General features: G+C 39.2%; 1 protein-coding gene across 1 annotated transcript in view; it reads right to left on the bottom strand.

Moving 5' to 3' along the window:
* Positions 1 to 7,769: 7,769 nt before the first annotated feature.
* CC2D2B (coiled-coil and C2 domain containing 2B) overlaps positions 7,770 to 18,856 on the bottom strand; it is a 106,125-nt gene continuing 95,038 nt past the window's right edge. Inside the window, 1 exon segment of the mRNA XM_043518285.1 lies at positions 7,770 to 8,542. Within this exon segment, the coding sequence (XP_043374220.1) occupies positions 8,354 to 8,542 (189 nt within the window). The 3' untranslated portion in view covers positions 7,770 to 8,353.

Genomic DNA, 18,856 nt, shown 5'->3' with positions numbered 1-18,856 from the left:
GGAATGAAATTGTGCAGGGAGGGTTTAAAAAAAAAAATCCACAGCATAAGCCAGAATATTGTACACTTCAACAATATTGTATCCAGGGTACAGCTGCATCTCAGAAAAAATACAAAAAGTGGTTCTGAAATAGCTTACCAGCTCTAGTAAGATTTTTTTTTTTTTTTAAATGAGTGTTAGTGATAACTCATTCTGCCTATAGTAGAACTGTATGGGAAAAGTCAGAATTGAATAGGAAGAGGAACAGCATAGCTTTTGGTGAACAGAATCCTAAGAAATCCAGAATTTGGGATCCTTAGCTGTAGTTAGTCTTGTTGGCAGAACTTACCTGTGGGGCAGGCAGAACAAGAACAAGTGATGTATAGAGACTGAAACATTTTCCCATGTTTTGAAATTTTTTTAATTGCTGTTATAGAACGAATCCTTCTCACATCAAGAATGGGTATGTATATGGACCTATTTAAAATGAGACCCCATTAGTCACTGGGCTTCAAATATTAAGCCAGTCTAGCAGAATGTGAGTTTCTCGGTCATACAGTGCAGGCCATGCTTCACTCTATTTCAGTGTTCTTTCCTGTTGATACCTATATACAGCTGTAACTAACTTTACTCACATGAATATTCCGAGTCCAGCAGGACTACTCATCTGATTAAAGTTACGCTCAGGCATAAGTGCTTGCAAGAGAAGGCCTTTAAGTGTAGAAATACAATTGGCCTTTAGTATAATACAGGTGGAAACCAATTACTGACAAACTATCAAACTAGAATGATTCAGTGATCAAAAGCCATGTGAATATGCAATAATATAGGTTTGCTTTTAAAAGGGCAATGTCAGCTTAATGAAGTCAGTTACAAGGGAGTTGAAGGTAGATTCATGTAATATCCTTACTGGAGTTTCCCTGCCAGTTTTTTCATTTTTACAATCACATATTCCAGTTTTGTACATGTGAAAGTAAAGCTGAGTAAATGACTAAGCACAATGCTGTCAAATACATAAAAGTAATCTATATAGAGCATTCTTTTCTCTACATTTCCAGTAATAGTCACCTTGCTTGTAGTAAAGGTATATATATGTTAGCATACAACTAAGCTGACGTATCTTTTCAATGTCGTCTTAACAATAAAGATGATCTGAGGCAGGGACTTCAAAATTAAGGTCCCATGGTGTGGCAGGTTTCGTTATGGGAGGGATGGTTTTGCCTACACCCTTTAGAAAATGCACACTGGATAGGTGAAAATTGAGTGGTTGTCAATTGGAGGCTGACAGGTGCATCACTGCCATATGTACCCACAGAGAGCTGAGGGAAAGGCGGAGGTCTTCAAGAAGAGCAGATAATCTTCAGACTGTCTGATTCTTCTTGGGACATTTAGTGATGTTGAATCCAAATAGAAAATCTCCTGAATTTAGCTAGGTAACATTTTCTGGTAGATTTCTTTCTGCTGCTGTTAAGGATGGTTTGAATAGCTACTGAACATGTCTGCTCTAGGTTCAACTCCAAATACCAAGTTGTGAGGCAGAGGAAGTCCAGGTTGAAATGTCTGATCTTGCCTGTGTTCTGTGTCATGAGGCCTGGGAAGGTTGGATGCTGATGGGTGGAGTGGTTGACACCTGGAGAAGGCTGGGGAACCAAAACTATCTGGGCCAGCTGGGAGCAAGGAAGATGATCACTGCCCTGTCCTGCTGGATCCTCCTGAGAGCTCAGGGTAAGTCTTGCTGATGGGTGGAGCAGTGGGGAGGAAGGGAAAGCATATTGTAAGTGTTACATCCATAAGGATAAGAGAGCATCTCCCCTGGAGTAGTATATCTTGCATTTCCTGTTTTCTTGTGATGTAAACAGATCCCAGGAGGAAGACCCCTATTATCTGCATATGGTCTTCACCACAGAATCATGTAGTTCTCATTAGTGGTCAAGGAAGAAGTGCCTGCTGAGGCTGGTGCTAGTGTGTTGTGTATTGCTAGGAGGTGCACTGCTGATAAGATGATCTGGTGTCGCATACACTAGTACCACAGATTGACTGCCTTTATGGAAAAAAGAGGTAAAGCTCATTACCCCTTGCTTGTTGATATAGAACAACGTGGTCATGGCATCTGACATTACCTGGATGTGCTAGGAGTGTATGACCTGTAAGAATTGTTTGCAGGCTTCTCAGTTCCAGGAATTTTATGTGCATCCTGGACTCCCGGATAGTCCATGTTCCTTGTGCTGTATGCCCATTCAGATGGGTGCCCTGCCCTATTGGGGAGGCATCTGTGATCAATGTCTTCTGGGTGGAGACAGTGAGAAGGGGACACATGCACTGGAGAGCATCCTGCACCCTGGGGCGTGGGGAAGCATGACTAACTTGTCTGTAGTGTGTCCACTTGGCAGGTGTATTAGCCAAAGCCAAGCTTGTAGACAGTAGAGATGAAGTCTTACAGAAGCTGTCACAAGAACAGGACACCGTGTGGCCCAGGAGGATGAGACATGAATGAATCAACTTTTGTGAGCTCTTTCTGAACTGACTGACTGAATTGTTCATCAACTGGAATCTGCCATGAGGGAGGTACGCTCTGGCCTGAACAGAGTCCAGAGTAGCTCCAATGAATTCTATGATCTGTGCTGGGACAAAAGTGAACTTCTTTGTGTTCATGTAGATTCCTACTTGTGAGAGATATGTCAATTTCCTGCAATACTACTGAAAAACCTTACTGAATGAAGATTACGTATCTTTGGAGTCAATTGTGTTAAATGCGAAGGTTATGTATAATTGTAGGCCTGGATGATCAAAGGACTATAGAGTACTGCAGGGACAATACGTGTGAAATAGAATTCCTGGGAAACATATAGGGGGAAGTGAATGCAAATGCCATCCGTAGATTATTCAGAAAACCCAACCAATTGACCCTCACCCTAAGGAGAGAACCATTGTCTGCTGATCACCTGTTTCCAAAGGTTGAAGTTCAAAGGGTCAAGATGTATAAAGAAACAGGCTGATCTGTGCAGTAAGTGCGCTTGTTCTGTGCTGAGGCTATTATGAGCTTGTAACCACAGCAAAAACCCTTGCTGGAGTTTGAAGGATTGACTCCCAGCAGAGCCCCTGCTGGTGTTGGAGGGGTGATCTCTAGTAAGCTTATGAGCATCTGCATAGGTTTTTAATGTTTTCTTTCTAATGTTTGCACCTTGAGAATAAACGTGCTTGCTTAGAAAGAGCTGTCTGGTGACTTATAACTGTAGGCAATTTCATTATTCAGAGCCTTCAAAGAGTGAGTAAAGTGCAGATGCTGGCCTGATTAGACAGTCTAACTTGCTTTGAATAACAAAGTGTAGGGTGTTAATTGAGCATCCTGAAAAAAGTCAGGTCAGGAGGGAGAGAGATGAGAGAGGTAACTGCTGAGGAGGTCGAAGCCTATAAGCCGGTGTGCCCTTGCTGGATCATGGAGAGGGAATACAGGTACAGTTGCCCTGAATTATGACTCTAGAAGACTGAGCAGAATTGCTCTTCCATATTAGATCCCTTGAAGGGTCAGAGCTATAGCCAGTGATACAGGGTCTCTAGTGCTAGACAGTAGTGCCGTTACAGTTGGAGTTGTGCTGTAGAGTCTGGATTTGGGATGGACATTTTTTAAATATTAAAATAATTACGTATCAACTTTAGGGGTAGCTTTATCCCTTTGGTTTTCTGTTTTATTTATTTTATAAACAATCAGGGATATATCCTGACACTAGTGATTGTGGGAGAGGGAAGAGAGTAATCAATTTCTATAACATACGAGGACTAAAAGTGTTGAATGGTACAGAGAAATCCAGCCAGATGTCCCTATTTACATTTTTCTATTTGTTTGATGAAAATAAAAGCAAACAAATTTTAAAGAAAATACTTTTTCACATAATGTATTAACCTCTGGAACTCAGTGCCACTGGATACTTGTTAGTAGTAGTCAAATAAAAAAATGATTAGATGCCTACACGAATAAAAACACTATTTGCTGTTGTTTTAACTATAATTGAATTTCAAGGACTTGCAGGGATTTTACTTGATCCTGTAACGTATCCAGCTTTGACCCAGGATATCAAACTAGATGGATGATTGGTTTGCTCAGCAATTGCAGTTCTCCATAATTCCTACAAGGTGGAGGCATGGGGCAGCTTGAAGAGGTGGCTTTACTCTTCTGTTATGTGGCTAAACAGCACTAGTCTACAGTGCTGTCAAGCAGGCAACTTTCACAAGCATTACATCCCTTGTAATTTTTTTAAATTAAATTTTGTTTTCCCTCATATTTCACTGCTGTAAATTTACTAAAGTCAAATTTGAAGAATGTTTGATTAGTATATGATAAAGCAGGACAGTCTAAATCTTTGTACTAAAAGTCTGCTTAAAAAAACTGAATGGCTCTGCACATCATTTTAAATGAGTCACTTAACAACTGTGGTCTAGCTTGTAGTACAATAAATAGAATGATCTGACATTCTTCAGCTACTCCTACAGTACCACCTTCAAACTGAACAAAATGCCTTTAAAACGGTTGGTCTATTCTACTCAAGTCTCAAAGCAAGGGCTTGGCAAAATTTTTCAACAGACTTTTTTCAGTGGAAAAAATGTAGGTTCATCAACACCAAAACGTTTTGCAAATTTGTGTTGATTTTGCTGAACTGTTTGTTTAGAAAAAACCTAAAAGCTTCTGAAAAACATTTTGTTTTGACACTTTTTGAAATGAAATGTTTTTATTTTTTGTTTCAAAATGATTATTTCAAAATTTCCTTTAATTCTATTTTTTCTTTAAGTTCTTGAAATGGAAATGAAACATTTTATTTTGGCTTGAATGAAACAGTTCATTCAACCCAAAATGATTACCTCCCCCCCTCACCCACCCGCAACTTTGCTGAAAATTTTTCTTTTCAATGTGATCTGAGACTTTTTTTTCCCCCAAACTTTTCAAAATTGCCAGTGAACCAAAAATATTATTTGCCCACCTCTACTCAGAGTACTGCAACAAAACTGGTATTCTGAAATGCTAAGGTGTTTGCTATCTTTCTCCTCCTGGACGCTGGGAAACTGAAATAAAATAGTATTATTAAGGTTTCTTTGTACAGTTCTGACTTGGAAGAAGTAATTGCATGTAGACTGTAAATAATCTGTAATCAAAACTGTGCCGCCTTCTTACATTTGACTTTCCTGAATGCTCAGTCTCAACTTTTGCTTGGAATACTGTTGCCTTCTCTAATTTGCAGAGGAAAATTTTACATGATGTCCTTAACAGAATACAATTATATACCATAAGAGGGGTAGATACCATCTCTCAATAAACCAAAGAAAATTACCTCCCCAGCAGCGTTTATTTTGAATTTCGCAGCATCTATCATTTCAGCAAGGCTTCTCTATGCTTGCCATCCAGTCCTTTATATATTATTTTGGTATTCAATTGGTCTTTTAAAAACACACACACATATATTTTTGCCTTTATCCTAGACTCTGCTAAATGTGAGCAAAACTTTTTCTTTAAGAATGTGATTATACACAGAAAATTCAACTAGTTCATTAGGCACTAAAATTCCTTTGATATGGAATCCAATACGACTGACCCACAAAGCCCATTGATATACCTTCTATTCCAGGGGTTCTCAGGACAAATTTTTTGGTAGCCTCATACTTTTTCCTAAAATATTTAATTACCTTTAGGAAAAACAAATAAATATGCACATATACACATCCAAATCATTGTAATTTATTTATTGCTGGGTAGTAAATTGGCTGTTAAAAGTGGTATAACAAACATACAAGTATCACTTTTCATGGCATACTTACCTAGCCCCAGCAAACCTGGGGACAAATTAAGCAGGGGCTAGCGGCAATTGAAGTGGCGGTGCTGGGGGAGACATCGGGGGCCAGAGTGTGAAGCCCCATAGCTAGAGCCCACTTTCCCACCACCCCAGGGCTGAAGCCCAAAACCTGAGCCCCATCACTCCTGGGAAGGTAGGGAACTCACCAGGTGCCTGCTCTGGTGTTGTGCACCAGCTGTCTCCAGAGGGGGCAGGGCCCAACCCCTTTTTTGCAGCCCTAGCAGCTAACACCAAGGCGGTGCATCCAGGAGCAACAGGGAGGGTGAGAGGGTGCTGCTTCTTCCCCCTCCCCACCACAATCACAGCCCAGGAGGCTGTGGCCACAAGAAAAGCCTCTGGTGGCTGCATACGGCCATGGTGGCCACATTAATTCCATCTTCTTCATTAAACTAGCTCTCAGCTCTTTTCTAATTTCTTCAACTGTCTTAAAGAAATTCTTGCATATGCTGGTGTACCTGAGCTGACCATGAAAAGCATAGGCGAGTTCTGAAAACTGAAATATTGTATTACATGTGCATAGAAAAATAAAGAAGTGAATGAAATGTCGTTCTTGCATAATAATCAGAAAAGTGCCTTAAAATCAAAATAATTATTATTTGATTACTTACATTTATAAGGTACCTAGCATCACGGTATGATGTTAGTTTTGTGATAGGTCTAGCATATACAATACAATGTGGAATTAGATGTACATAAAAGACCACAAAGGATGGGGTCATTAAAATGTTGGACAAATAATGTACCTGAATCCCTTGACCTTCAAATACCATTACTAAATATGAATTACACCTATTGCTTAGAATTCCAAATTTTTCAGACATGCTTCTCAATTGATATTGGAATAATTAGGGACTGGGAACTGCATCTTGGTCTCAAGGGCAAAAGGTTTCATCAAGCCTTGTGATTATTTAGGATCACAGAGAGTCTGAGACAATTGGTGGCAAGGTAACACTGCAGTTTGAATTATTTCATCCAAAGTTTCAGCCTCTTCCTTTAAATTGCAGTTCAACTCTGGTATTTTAGTGCATGTACAAATGGCAAAGTGGAGTTTCCTGTTTATTATCTCCAATGATCTCCAAAAGTCCAAATCAATTCTGCTGTTTGCAAGCAAAATGATTAGATTTTCCTGGCTGTCGGTGCTGCAAATTCAGCCTGGAAGTTAAAGGTTAAACTGGTTTCTTGCTGGCTGACACGTCACTAACAATCTGCAGATGGAACCTAGCCAACAATTCTGTTGATTATGTACAAGCTAGAAAAGACTAGCTCTTCCAGTGATGTATTAGCTCTGCCAGCCATAGATATGACCCTGAATACACAGAGGATGCAAAGTAAGCATCCTATTCTGACAATAATCAAGCTTCAAAACCCAGTTATCAGTGTGCTGTTTTATTTCCACATTGTCCCAAGTGGCATCAGCAATGGCATTTTCTAATGTGTTGATAAATATGTTAATATACACAATGAATATTAATTTAATATTCCTTAGTTTATTTTATACTTTATATTTTAAAATTCTATATTTCAAATATTAATAAACCACTAGTTTTTTACTTATCAATATTAAGATTTTTAAAGTTTATAATAAAAACATTTATATATTTGACAGCTTTGCTTTATGCTTTTGAATGTTTCCCTATAATGAAGTATATTGTATACAATCCTATTGTTTACAGTTAAATGTTGTATGCTAAAGTTAAACTCGTACAGTTTTAAAAAATTAAACAACAAACATTCTGCTAAAGGCAAGTAAGGATTTTCATAACACCGCTTGAACAAAATATTTGTTGTTAATCATTCCACAAAACCTTGCAACTGAAAATTAAAAGAATATAAAACATAACACGTAAAGCAAACTTCACAAGTTAGTAATGACACTAAGGATCTGTTCCTGTCCCCAACAATTTCAAAGGAGCAGGACAATGCCCTAAGATTTAGGGAAGCCTCTGGATATTAAAGTTGCAAACTTGAATTTTATTCCACAACTTTCACATTCATCATTGTAAACCACTGTGTCTCTACCAGTTAAACATTAATATGCATTTCACAATATTCTACAGCACCTTATTTAAGTAATGGTATCAACTATGTGTTACTCTTGGAATGTTTGAAATTCACTGTGTTGAGGCAGCAAGACCCTAAATTCTAATACTTCTATAAAACAACCCATTAAGATCTTTCCTCAAAGGGTTTACTTTCTACTCCCCAAGAAATCATTTAAACAACTTCTCTGGACACTAAATATGATCATTCTAATGATTTACAGGAGTTTAATACTGGTCTCAGATTATTGGGAAATTAGCAAAAATGATAAGGTCAATTTATAATAGATCTAATGGATCTAATTAGAATTTTTAGAAGCTACAATCTCTCTACAGTAACAAGACTCTATTAATGTACAATAAATAGTACTGGCTTATCTCTTGTGGTATAAAATTAGCTTCTTGTGTCCCAGTTCTCATGCCTAAATAACCATCTTAAACCATGAGAGGTAACATGTAGTAACTTAGTTTAATCATAATTGAATTCAACACTGTTTATTGATGACGGACCAAAGAAACTAAGTAGATCCATACAGATAAGATGTTGTTTGGATATGGATGAATATATACAGCAAGAGCAAATTCTGTATTGGGGATTTCTGAAGAATGAATGCCAGTTTGATACACAGCCTCGCTTATTGATGGTAAATCTGTATATGGCATATGGATAGGGTATCCTGTCACCTAGAAAAATATAGGATTGAAACTATAAGTACAGTTTGAAAGGATTATTTTATGAAAAACTAAATGCTGCATTATTCATAATAGCTTTATGGTTAAAAAATGTCCACATATCAAAAACACTATATGGTATATGCATTTGTCTGAATTTGAAATGAAGCATTTGATAATTCTCTTAGCAGTTCTATCAAATTGTCAAATTATTAAGTAACCAACCTCCCATTTATTAGAAATGTATTTTAGCTCTGAGCTACTGATTCAATGTCAAGATTATATTGTATATTCTTGTATCATATTATAGAACACACCATAAAAGTTATTGCACTGCATTAAGAAACTTTCAGAAAAATAAAAATTGTTCTTTCTTTGTACTTATTAACTACGATAAGCTGAGAGAATGAAATTCTGGCTCCATTGAAGCCAATGGGAGTTTTGCCATTGACTTCAATGTGACCAGGATTTCATGCAGAATATCCAAATTTAAAAGTTTTGTCAGTATACATGAAAAGTAAGCAATTAATTAGGGCTGTTGACTAATTGCAGTCAACTCATGCAATTAACTCAAAAAATTAATTGTGATTAAAAAAATTAATCGTGATTAATCGCAGTTTTAATCACACTGTTAAACAGAATACCAAGTGAAATTTATTAAATATTTTTAAGATGTTTTCCTACATTTTCAAATATATTGATTTCAATTACAACACAGAATACGTGTACATTTTATATTATTTTTGATTACGAATATTTGAACTCTAAAAATGATAAACAAAAGAAATTGTATTTTTCAATTCACTTCATGCAAGTACTGTAGTGCAATCTCTTTATTGTGAAAGTGCAATTTACAAATGTAGATTTTTTTTTTGTTACATAACTGCACTCAAAAAGAAGATAATACAAAACTTTAGAGGCTACAAGTCCATTCAGTCCTACTTCTCATTCAGGCAATCGCTAAGACAAACAAGTTTGTTTACATATTTAGGACATAGTGCTGCCTGCTTATTATTCACAATGTCGCCTGAAAGTGAGAAGAGGCGCTCACCTGGCACTTTTGTAGCTGGCATTGCAAGGTATTTACATGTCAGATATGCTAAACATTCATACGTCCCTTCATGCTTCCAGTGGACATACTTCCATGCTGATGATGCTCATTAAAAAATAATGCATTAATTAAATTTGTGATTGAACTCCTTGGGGGAGAACTGTATGTCCCCTGCTCTGTTTTACCTGCATTCTGCCATATATTTCATGTTATAGAAGTCTCAGATGATGATCAGCACATGTTGTTTATTTTAAGGTTTTCCTTCCAACCGGTCAGCACTTGAAACAAACAAGTACGGAGGTGACCAAAACTCTTTACTTCTGTCCACATATAAACCTGATGCTCTTTGAACAGCCAAGATATGTAGTCTCTCTTCATCATTGTGAGAGTGGGGCATTGGAAAAAAAATTGGTAAATAAATAGTCCGATTCAAATGAAAATCGGAAACCACTTTGGTAAGAAATTTGGGGGCAAGGAGGAAAAGCCACTTTGTCCTTACAAAATATAGTGTACGGAGAGTCGGCCATCAGATCCCAGAGCTCTGAAACCCTCCTAGCTGAGGTAACAGCTATTAAAATCACAACTTTCACTGAGAAATGTGATAACAAGCAGATATCTCTAAGTTGGAAAGCAGGTCCCATTAATTCTGAGAGAACTAAGTTTTAAATCCCAGAAAGGAATTAGATTTTTAACAGGAGAGAATACTCTGTCCAAACCTTTTAGTAATCTGATAGTCATAGGATTGGAGAATATGGATCTGGCATCTATAGATGTGTGAAACCCTGAGATAGTAGACATATGAGCTAACTGACAAGCCTTTCTCTTTTAGGTGTAGCAAGTAGTCTAGGATAAACTGGATAGGAGCAGGGAAGGAGAAGTGCTTCCCTGCCAGGACCAAACAGAGAACTCTTCCATTTCATAAGGTATGTATACCTGGTAGACAATTTCCTACTATTCAAAAGAACATTTTTAACTGCAGCAGAATCCTGATAAGCCATCCAGGCGGTTAGATGCAGACAGAGCGTTGAGGTACAAAATCTGCTAACTATTAACTAGAAAACTTTTAAACTAATTATTTGCAAAATCAGCCTTTAGAAAGTTCTCTAAAGCACAAAAAAGGAAGGTCTGAAGAGTTAACGCTTGCTCTAACCACTGATCACTGATGGTGAGAAGGAACTGAGGGGGATGGGGAAGCTCTGCTCCTTTATGCTCTTGGCAAGCAGCACAAGCGTGAGGAGGATGCATACGCTGCCTTTATGGGTACCACTATGGGAAAAAGCTCTCAGGCACTGATGCACATACACCTAAAGTGGAATGGACATGTGCAGGCACTCAAAGAAGAACCGATTGTGCTAAAAGGAGAACTATCAGATTGGAGGGAGTTATTAGTGGAGTACTTAAGGACTGGTCTTGGAACTGATTTTATTTAATATTTTAATTGGCACAAAAAATAGGAGTGTGCTAATGAAATTTGCTGATGACACAAAGTTCAGAGGCATCATCATTACAGAGGAGGACTTGAATTTTATACAGGAGGAAATGGATGACATTGAGGACTATGGTAATAGAAATGGGATGAAATTTAATAGTACAAAATGCATGGTAGTGCAATTGAGAAGAAGGATTTCTGCTGTACGCTAGGGGGAAGAGGTCTTCAGCTGGAAACAACACAGGAGAAGAAAGACCTGAGCATATTATTCTATCACCTGATGACTATGAGCCTGTTGCCCCTTTTTGACCTGGCTAGTCAAAGTTTGGAGTGCAAGTCTAAGTCCAGTTCAGCATCTATAAATTGAGTCCATTGCCAGTCTATCCTGGAATGTGTTTGGTGGTATCCGATATGCCAGGAACACAAAATCTCTGCAGGTCCCCGGACAGTTCATGTCGGGTTTCCTTTTTCCCTCTGCTTCTAATTCATAGGTGTGCCCTGGCCAGCTCATATTGATGGCTAGCTCCAAACTGCATATCAAGGGCTTTTACCAGGTATAGATAACTCAGTCTCTTTTCTGGGGATAAGTTCTACAGCACCATCAGAACTGGCCCACTCATGTTGGCTGCTAGTAACTCCCCTTTCTATCCATCTTCCCACCCACTGATTTGAGCTATAATTTTGAATCGAGCCAAATAAGCCTCCCAGGGAGTTTTTCCCTCAAAGAAAGGGGGTTTTGGTATCACTGGAGCTGGGACAGTCTGACCTTCCCCCTTTGGGCCTCTGTGGGTTACAGACAGGATAGAAAAGAGGAAGTTACTGATGTGTAATTGGAGGTTTTTTGAGATGTATGGTCCCTATCTGTATTCCACTGTGGGCTTACACACACACACACAGTGTGCCCGGAGACAGAGAATTTGAAAGTAGTGTCCGCTGGTCTGCACATGCATCCTGGCTCACCTAGTGCCTCCAACCAAGGGGATAACTTTTGGTAGGGTGGACTGACCATCTCTCCAGTTCTTTCTGTACCATGAATCAGAGAAGAGCTGAAGCAGAAGGAAAGGAGAGCGGGTAGTGGAATACAGATAGAGTCCACACATCTTGAAGAACCTCCAGGTACAGGTCAGAGTAGCAGACGTGTTAGTCTGTATTTGCAAAAAGAAAAGGAGTACTTGTGGCACCTTAGAGACTAACAAATTTATTTGAGCATAAGCTTTTGTGAGCTACAGCTCACTTCATAAGATGCATTCGATGAAGTGAGCTGTAGCTCACAAAAGCTTATGCTCAAATAAATTTGTTAGTCTCTAAGGTGCCACAAGTGCTCCTTTTCTAGTTACAGGTCAGTAACTTTCTCTTCTCCAAATTATGGTCCCTATTGTATTCCACTGTGGGTGACTGACAAGCAGTACGTAAGTAGATGGGTGGTGCAAGGATGTAGATAGTAGAGCTGAGCGGAGGATTGCTATCCCAAAAGAGGCATCAGCAGAGAAGTCTTGCACCAGGGCATAATGTCTCGCAAATGTGTGCGCACATCCCTACGTGGCCACTTTACAGAAGTGATGCCATAGTTTTTACTTGTGCTCTTGTGGAATGAGTTCTTATCCTAGGGGAAGGGAAGGCTCAATAGCTGATAGAGTAGAATGCAGCCAGAGATCCATTTGGAGATTCTTTGAATGGAGATAGTGTGTCCCCTGAGCCTGCTATAGCAACAAATAGTCTTGGAGACTTCCTGCTCGGTTTAATCTTTGCAGGTAAAAGAACAAGGCCTGCCGAACATCAAGGGAGTGGAGTCTTCATTCCTCTGCAGGAGTATGCAGTTTTGGAAAGAACACAGGTAAGTGTTCTTAAATCGATTGGTTAAGATGAAATTCTGAAATGACTTTAGAGTGAATTTAGGGTGCAGATGCAAAGAAACCTTATCCTTATTGACTATAGTGTAAGGAGGATCTGCCATCATTGCTCCAAACTCAACAACCTTTCTAGTTGAGGTAATAGCTATGAAGAAAGCAACCTTCATGGAAAGGAGAGACATGGAGTAAGAAGCTAAGGGGGCAGAGGAGTGCTCATGAGTGCGGAGAGAACAAGGTTCAGGTCCCACTCGGAAGTACACTTCTGAATAGGCAGGCAGGTTCTGATTAGGTGTTTCTAAAATCTGGTGGTCAGTGCGAACGCGAAGACTGAGTAGCCCTGAGAAGATGGATGCTATGCACTGATTACTGCCAAGTGGACTTGCAAGAAGCTGATGCCTTCAGAGAGAGGATATAGTCCAAGATGAGCAGAATAACTGCAGTTTGTTGGAGAATGCTCCTTTTATGTGTACAAGAAGAAAAGTGCCTCCATTTAGCTAGGTACAGTAACATCTTCTAGTAGTGGCCTTCCTGCTATTAGAAAGGATGTCTCACATGGCTGCAGACCATGAATGTTTTAAGGATGATGCCCATACAAATACCAAGCCCTGAGGTGGAGAGAATGGAGATAGGGTTGCTTGATCTTGCCATTCCACTGCGTCAGGAGCTTCAGAAACAATGGGAGGATGATTGGTAGTGGGGATGACATGCATAGGAGGCTGGGAAACCAAAATTCTCTGGGCCAGTAGGGAGCGATCAGGATGACCTGTGCCCTGTCCTGCAGGATTTTGCTTAAAACTCATAGCAGGAGCAGTAGCGAAGGGAAGGCATAACTGAATGGTCCAACCAAGGGAGAAGTAGAGCATTGCCCTGGAAGTGGTGACCAAGGGCTCCTCTGGAGCAATATATGATGCATTTCTTGTTTATATCTTCTCATGAAGCCTCCAAGACTTGTTTTAAATTCTTTTCTGAAGCTTTCTGCTCCTGTTTTAGGTCTTGTTTTAAATCCCACTGACCATTTTTGATTTCTACAAGCTCCTCCATAATTTCTTCCATCTCAGTTCAACAGGAATACCAGCTCATAATTTTTCTCTTGGAAGTAGATGCTGCTCTTGATACCAGTATTGCTCCTTTTAAACCTGAGTGGCACAAAGTTTGGGCCCTGGGGGTGTTCCAGTTGAAAGTAGAAACTGATAGAGTCTAGTATTTTCTGTGATGCAATCTTGTTTATTTACAAGGAAAGTACAAAGTTCTCCTTGTCAAAATGCAGGAGGAACCAACAACAAAAGGAGCAGTTTTATTCATAGCTTATATCCCCCAAGCCTGTTTAGCTAATACAGACCCAGAAGCTCCCTCTCTAGCTTTTTCCAGAGTCTCATTGTACTGGACTTTCTTGCCCCCCCTCTCTCTGTGTTCTTGTGTCTGTTCTCAGTTTCTGTATGTTCTGTCATTCCCCACCCCCTACCCGAAACAACACACAGCCAAAAACTCCTGGGCAGGTTCTCACGCACTTTTTGCCTTAGGTGGGAGCATATGCTTACAGTTATGTTAAATGAAGGATGAGTTCGCACCTATCAATCTCAATGGTGTTTTAATGCAATCCATAACAAGGTTTCATCCAGGTCACAACAAGCCACCAATGTGACGTGGCCATGGAAAAGGCAAATGTGATCCTAGGATGTACCAGGTGAGGTATTTTCAGTAGAGATAAGGAAGAATTAATGTGATTGTATGAGGCACTGGTAGGACCTCATCTGGAACACTAAAATTCTGGTCACTTAGGTTCAAGAAAGATGAATTAAAACTGGAAGAGGTGCAGAGAAGGGCAACTAGGACGATCAGGAGAATAGAAAGCCTGTCTTGAAAGAGGAGACAAAATTAGTTTGATTTGTTTAGCCTAATAAAACAAAGACTGAGATGGGATATGACCACTCTCTGTAAATACATCAGGGAGTAAACACCAGGCAGGGAGAAGAGTTATTTAAACTAAAGGACAATGTTGGTACAAGAACAAATGGGTATAAACTGTCCATGACTAAATTTAGGCTAGAAATTTTCTAACCATCAGAAGAGTGAGGTTCTGGAACACCCTAACTTAGGAACATAAGAATGGCCATACTGGGTCAGAACAATGGTCCATCTAGCTCAGTATCCTTTCTCTGACAATGGCCAGTGCTGGATGCTTCAGAGGAAGTGAACAGAAATCTGATCCATCCCGTCATCCAGATTCTGGCAGTTGGAGGTTTAGGGGCATGAGAAGTATAGGGTTGCATCCCTGACCATCTTGGCTAACAGCCATTAATGGAACTATCCATGAACTCATCTAATTCTTTTTTGAACCCAGTTATACTTTTGGCCTTCACAACATTGCATGGCAATGAGTTCCACAGGTTGACTGTGTTGTGTGAAGAAGTACTTTCTTTTGTTTGTTTTAAACCTGCTGCTTATTAATTTCATTGGGTGACCCTTAGTTCTTGTGTTATCTGAAAGGGTAAATAACACTTCCCTTTCTCTTTCATTCATGATTTTATAGACTTATATATATTATATACACACACACATACACACACACACCCGTTAGTTGTCTCTTTTTAAGATTAACATCCCAGTTTTTTAAATCTGTCCTTATATGGAAGCTGTTCAATACCCCTAATTGTTTTTGTTTGTTTGTTTGTTTTTGCCCTTCTCTGCACCTTTTCCAATTCTAATATATATATTTTTTGAGATGGGATGACAAAAACTGCATGCAGTACTCAAGGTGTAGGTGTACCATGGATTTATATAGTGGCATTATGATATTTCTGTTTTATTATCTATCCCTTTCTTACTGGTTCCTAACATTGTTAGGTTTTTTTTGACTGCCACTGCACACTGAATGGATGTTTTCAGGGAACTAGCCACAATGACTCCAAGATCTCTTTCCTGAATGGTAACAGGTAATTTAGACCCCTTCATTTTGTATGTATAGTTGGGATTATTTTTTCCAATGTGCACTACTTTGCACTAATCAATACTGAATTTCAACCTTTTCAATAGGAACAGTGGTAGAAAACAACCTAACTAATTTTAAGCTGTAGCTTGATAAATTTATGAATGAGATTATATGACATGGTTGCCTGTGATAATAGAGGACTGGATTCGATGCCCAGTCCTATGTATAAATCTATCATTTATGCATTTTCAATAATATATAAGCTTTTACTCAGTAAAGATAAAGGGTGAGATCCTCAATCTACTCCTGGTTCCTTTATGTTGTGTAAAAAAAAACCCTAAAAGCTCAGATTCTGGCTGAGGAGGATTCCCCCAATGCAGATTTTGTGGAGACAGCCATAAGGTTCTCTTCCGAGGTCCATCTTACAAACCCTGGCACAGGGGTAGGAAGGGCATGTTAGGCCAGGTGAACAGCATGCAGCACTACATTCCACAATCCCAGGGAAGCTGTCTCTAAGTTATGTCAAAAGCTTCTACAGCCCCTGGAACAGCCCAGCATTGGAGAGGCACAGAGACATCTTAAAGCCACTTTAGCCCCCATTTCTACTTCTGCTGTGAATTTTATGCTTGTGCCTCTGCGAGTATGTCTACCTTGGAGCTGGGAGGTGTAATTTCCAGCTTGAGGAGACATACCCGCACTAGCTATGATCAAGCTAGAGTGCTAAAGAGTGTAGCCACAGCAGCGCAAGCTATGGGAGGGACTAACTGTCCCAATTACACTAAGACACTAAGCTCATACTCCAGGTACATCCAAGACACGAATAGGTACTCAGGGCAACTAGTCCCTGCTGCTGCTACAGCTACAATTTTATTTTTAGTGCACTATCTCAATCAGAGCTAGTGCAGGTATGTCTCCTCAAACTGGAATTTACACCTCCAGCTCAAAGTGTAGCTATACCTCTAGAGGCATAGCACAGAATCTCACCCCAAAAGGGTATCTTATAAATAGTCCTCATGGAGAATTTTTAAATAAATTTTAATGTACAGTAGCATTTATACTTGTGTTATGAGCAGATGCACAGTATAAAGGGAAAACAATAACACACAAGGGATTATTTATAACTGGAACACAGTTCTGCTTTTGTTTCATAATGTTGTTATAACTAGAGTTAGTGCTCTGTTGCTTCCCCAGCCAGCTCCATTTTTCTATTTAATGAATGGATCTTTCAGGAGAATCTATGGAATATGACCATGATAAATAAAATCATTGTAGAAATATTTTCCTTCAAGAAAATGGAATATCCCAAGTACTATGATTTAAAGTGAAGTTACAGAACAGAAACTTTGAGAAAATACATCACAGAAAAAAGGCTTTTAAGCTTTCAATCTAAATTCTGTTTTACTGTTTGTGGCAGAATGATATATGTATGATATGAATGATGTATGAATCTAGTGTACTAAAAATTTTCAGTGAATCTGTGCTTTTGTTTGTGTCTCACTTGGTTAAAATAGCAAAGAGGGATTCCACTGAGTCAGTGGAGCTACTCCACATATACACAGGAGTAACTGAAATAAAAATCTATCCTACTGTATCGCTATGAAATTACATCATCTTCATTCCCACACACTGTACAAAAGCTGATTTACAATTGTGGTATTTTATTGACTGCATTAAACATGTCCTAAAATAATGATAGTTGTTTAAAACAACAACAACAAAGGCTGCCTTCAAACAAATACATCTGGCCATTTCCTAGAATGGGAATCTTGTGGCCACATCGAGCTGTTTTGATCCTCTCATATTCAAGGAGGATGAAGTTCACCCAGAATCACATAAGTCCTATTTCAGCCATATTTTGAGGTCTTAAGTGGCATCTAAACCTCATTTTGCATGTGAGAATATGGGTGAATTTCTCATAGATTGAGTATGGGAAGAAGCCCGCTGATCTGTTTTGTTTGTTTTTATGTATGCCCTGGATAATCGGCAAACCGAACATTTTTAGGAAGTGGTGGTTTTTTTGGTTCTGACCCCCTGCAGCTCCCCAGCCACCACAGGTGGACAGGGGGACCCCCACAGCCCCTGGCACCCAGTGGTGGCAGGGGGACCCCTGCAGCTCCCCACTGCTACAGTGGCAGTGGGATTCCCGCAGCTCCCTGCCTGGGAGGGGGCAGGGGACCCTGCACCTTCCCTCTGCTGCTGGTGGCAAGGGGGACCCCAGACCTCGCAGGCATGCTCAGGTGACCAGTCCCTTACCATTTTGTCCCGACAGCCTTACCCTGGTCCAGCTTCCGTTTACACTAAAACTTATCTAACTATCACTAAGACAAAGTATGTACAAAGTAAGTCACTCTTTTAGCAAACTAAAAGTGCAAGGGAACAGGGGTTCCAACTCACGCCATGCAGCAGTAAGAGAGAACTAAAGAGGTGTCAACCTGCACTACCTCTTATACCCTTAACTGGGAGCTCAAGGAGACGCACTATGCTTGTGCAAGTCAATGGACACTGCTAAGAAACACTTCCGGACTCAAGTGCACCCATGTGTCGAATACACATAGGGACCATCACTTGAAGATAATAACTAGTACAATCCATCTAAATGATAACTAAGGAGTAGGACACTAAATAACCATCTTAACATATCTGAAAGATATAAACAGCAAAGATGAAAATAAACTGTCTTTCTTGTTCTAAAACATAAAACCAGAAGGGTGAAATTATGAAAAGATATATCAGGAAACAAAAATTTTCAAATGTGAGATCTATTATAAGATGCATTCTGGCAAAAACTTTTTTTTACATATTCTATGTCAACTTGTAGAAATGTAAGTCTACATTGGTTCTTATCTTAAGCATTTTAAAGTTATTATTGTTTCTCTTTTTATATAGCTAGTTATTGTTATTTCCTCCCTTATAATCTACTGTTAAAATAAAGCAGTATTAAAAGATGTTTGATCATGACTGAATTTCTGTATTCAGTGCTGCAGCTGTTTATACACATGACCTTCTTTATACTACACATAGTTTTTACCTTTATAGATGTAAATTAATCTCTTAATATTGTTTATAA

The sequence above is a fragment of the Dermochelys coriacea genome, chromosome 7 (genome assembly GCF_009764565.3).
Source record: "Dermochelys coriacea isolate rDerCor1 chromosome 7, rDerCor1.pri.v4, whole genome shotgun sequence".
NCBI classification, from domain to species: Eukaryota; Metazoa; Chordata; order Testudines; family Dermochelyidae; genus Dermochelys; species Dermochelys coriacea.
Note: the sequence above shows the minus strand (reverse complement) of the source record. Positions and strands in the feature narration are given on the sequence as shown.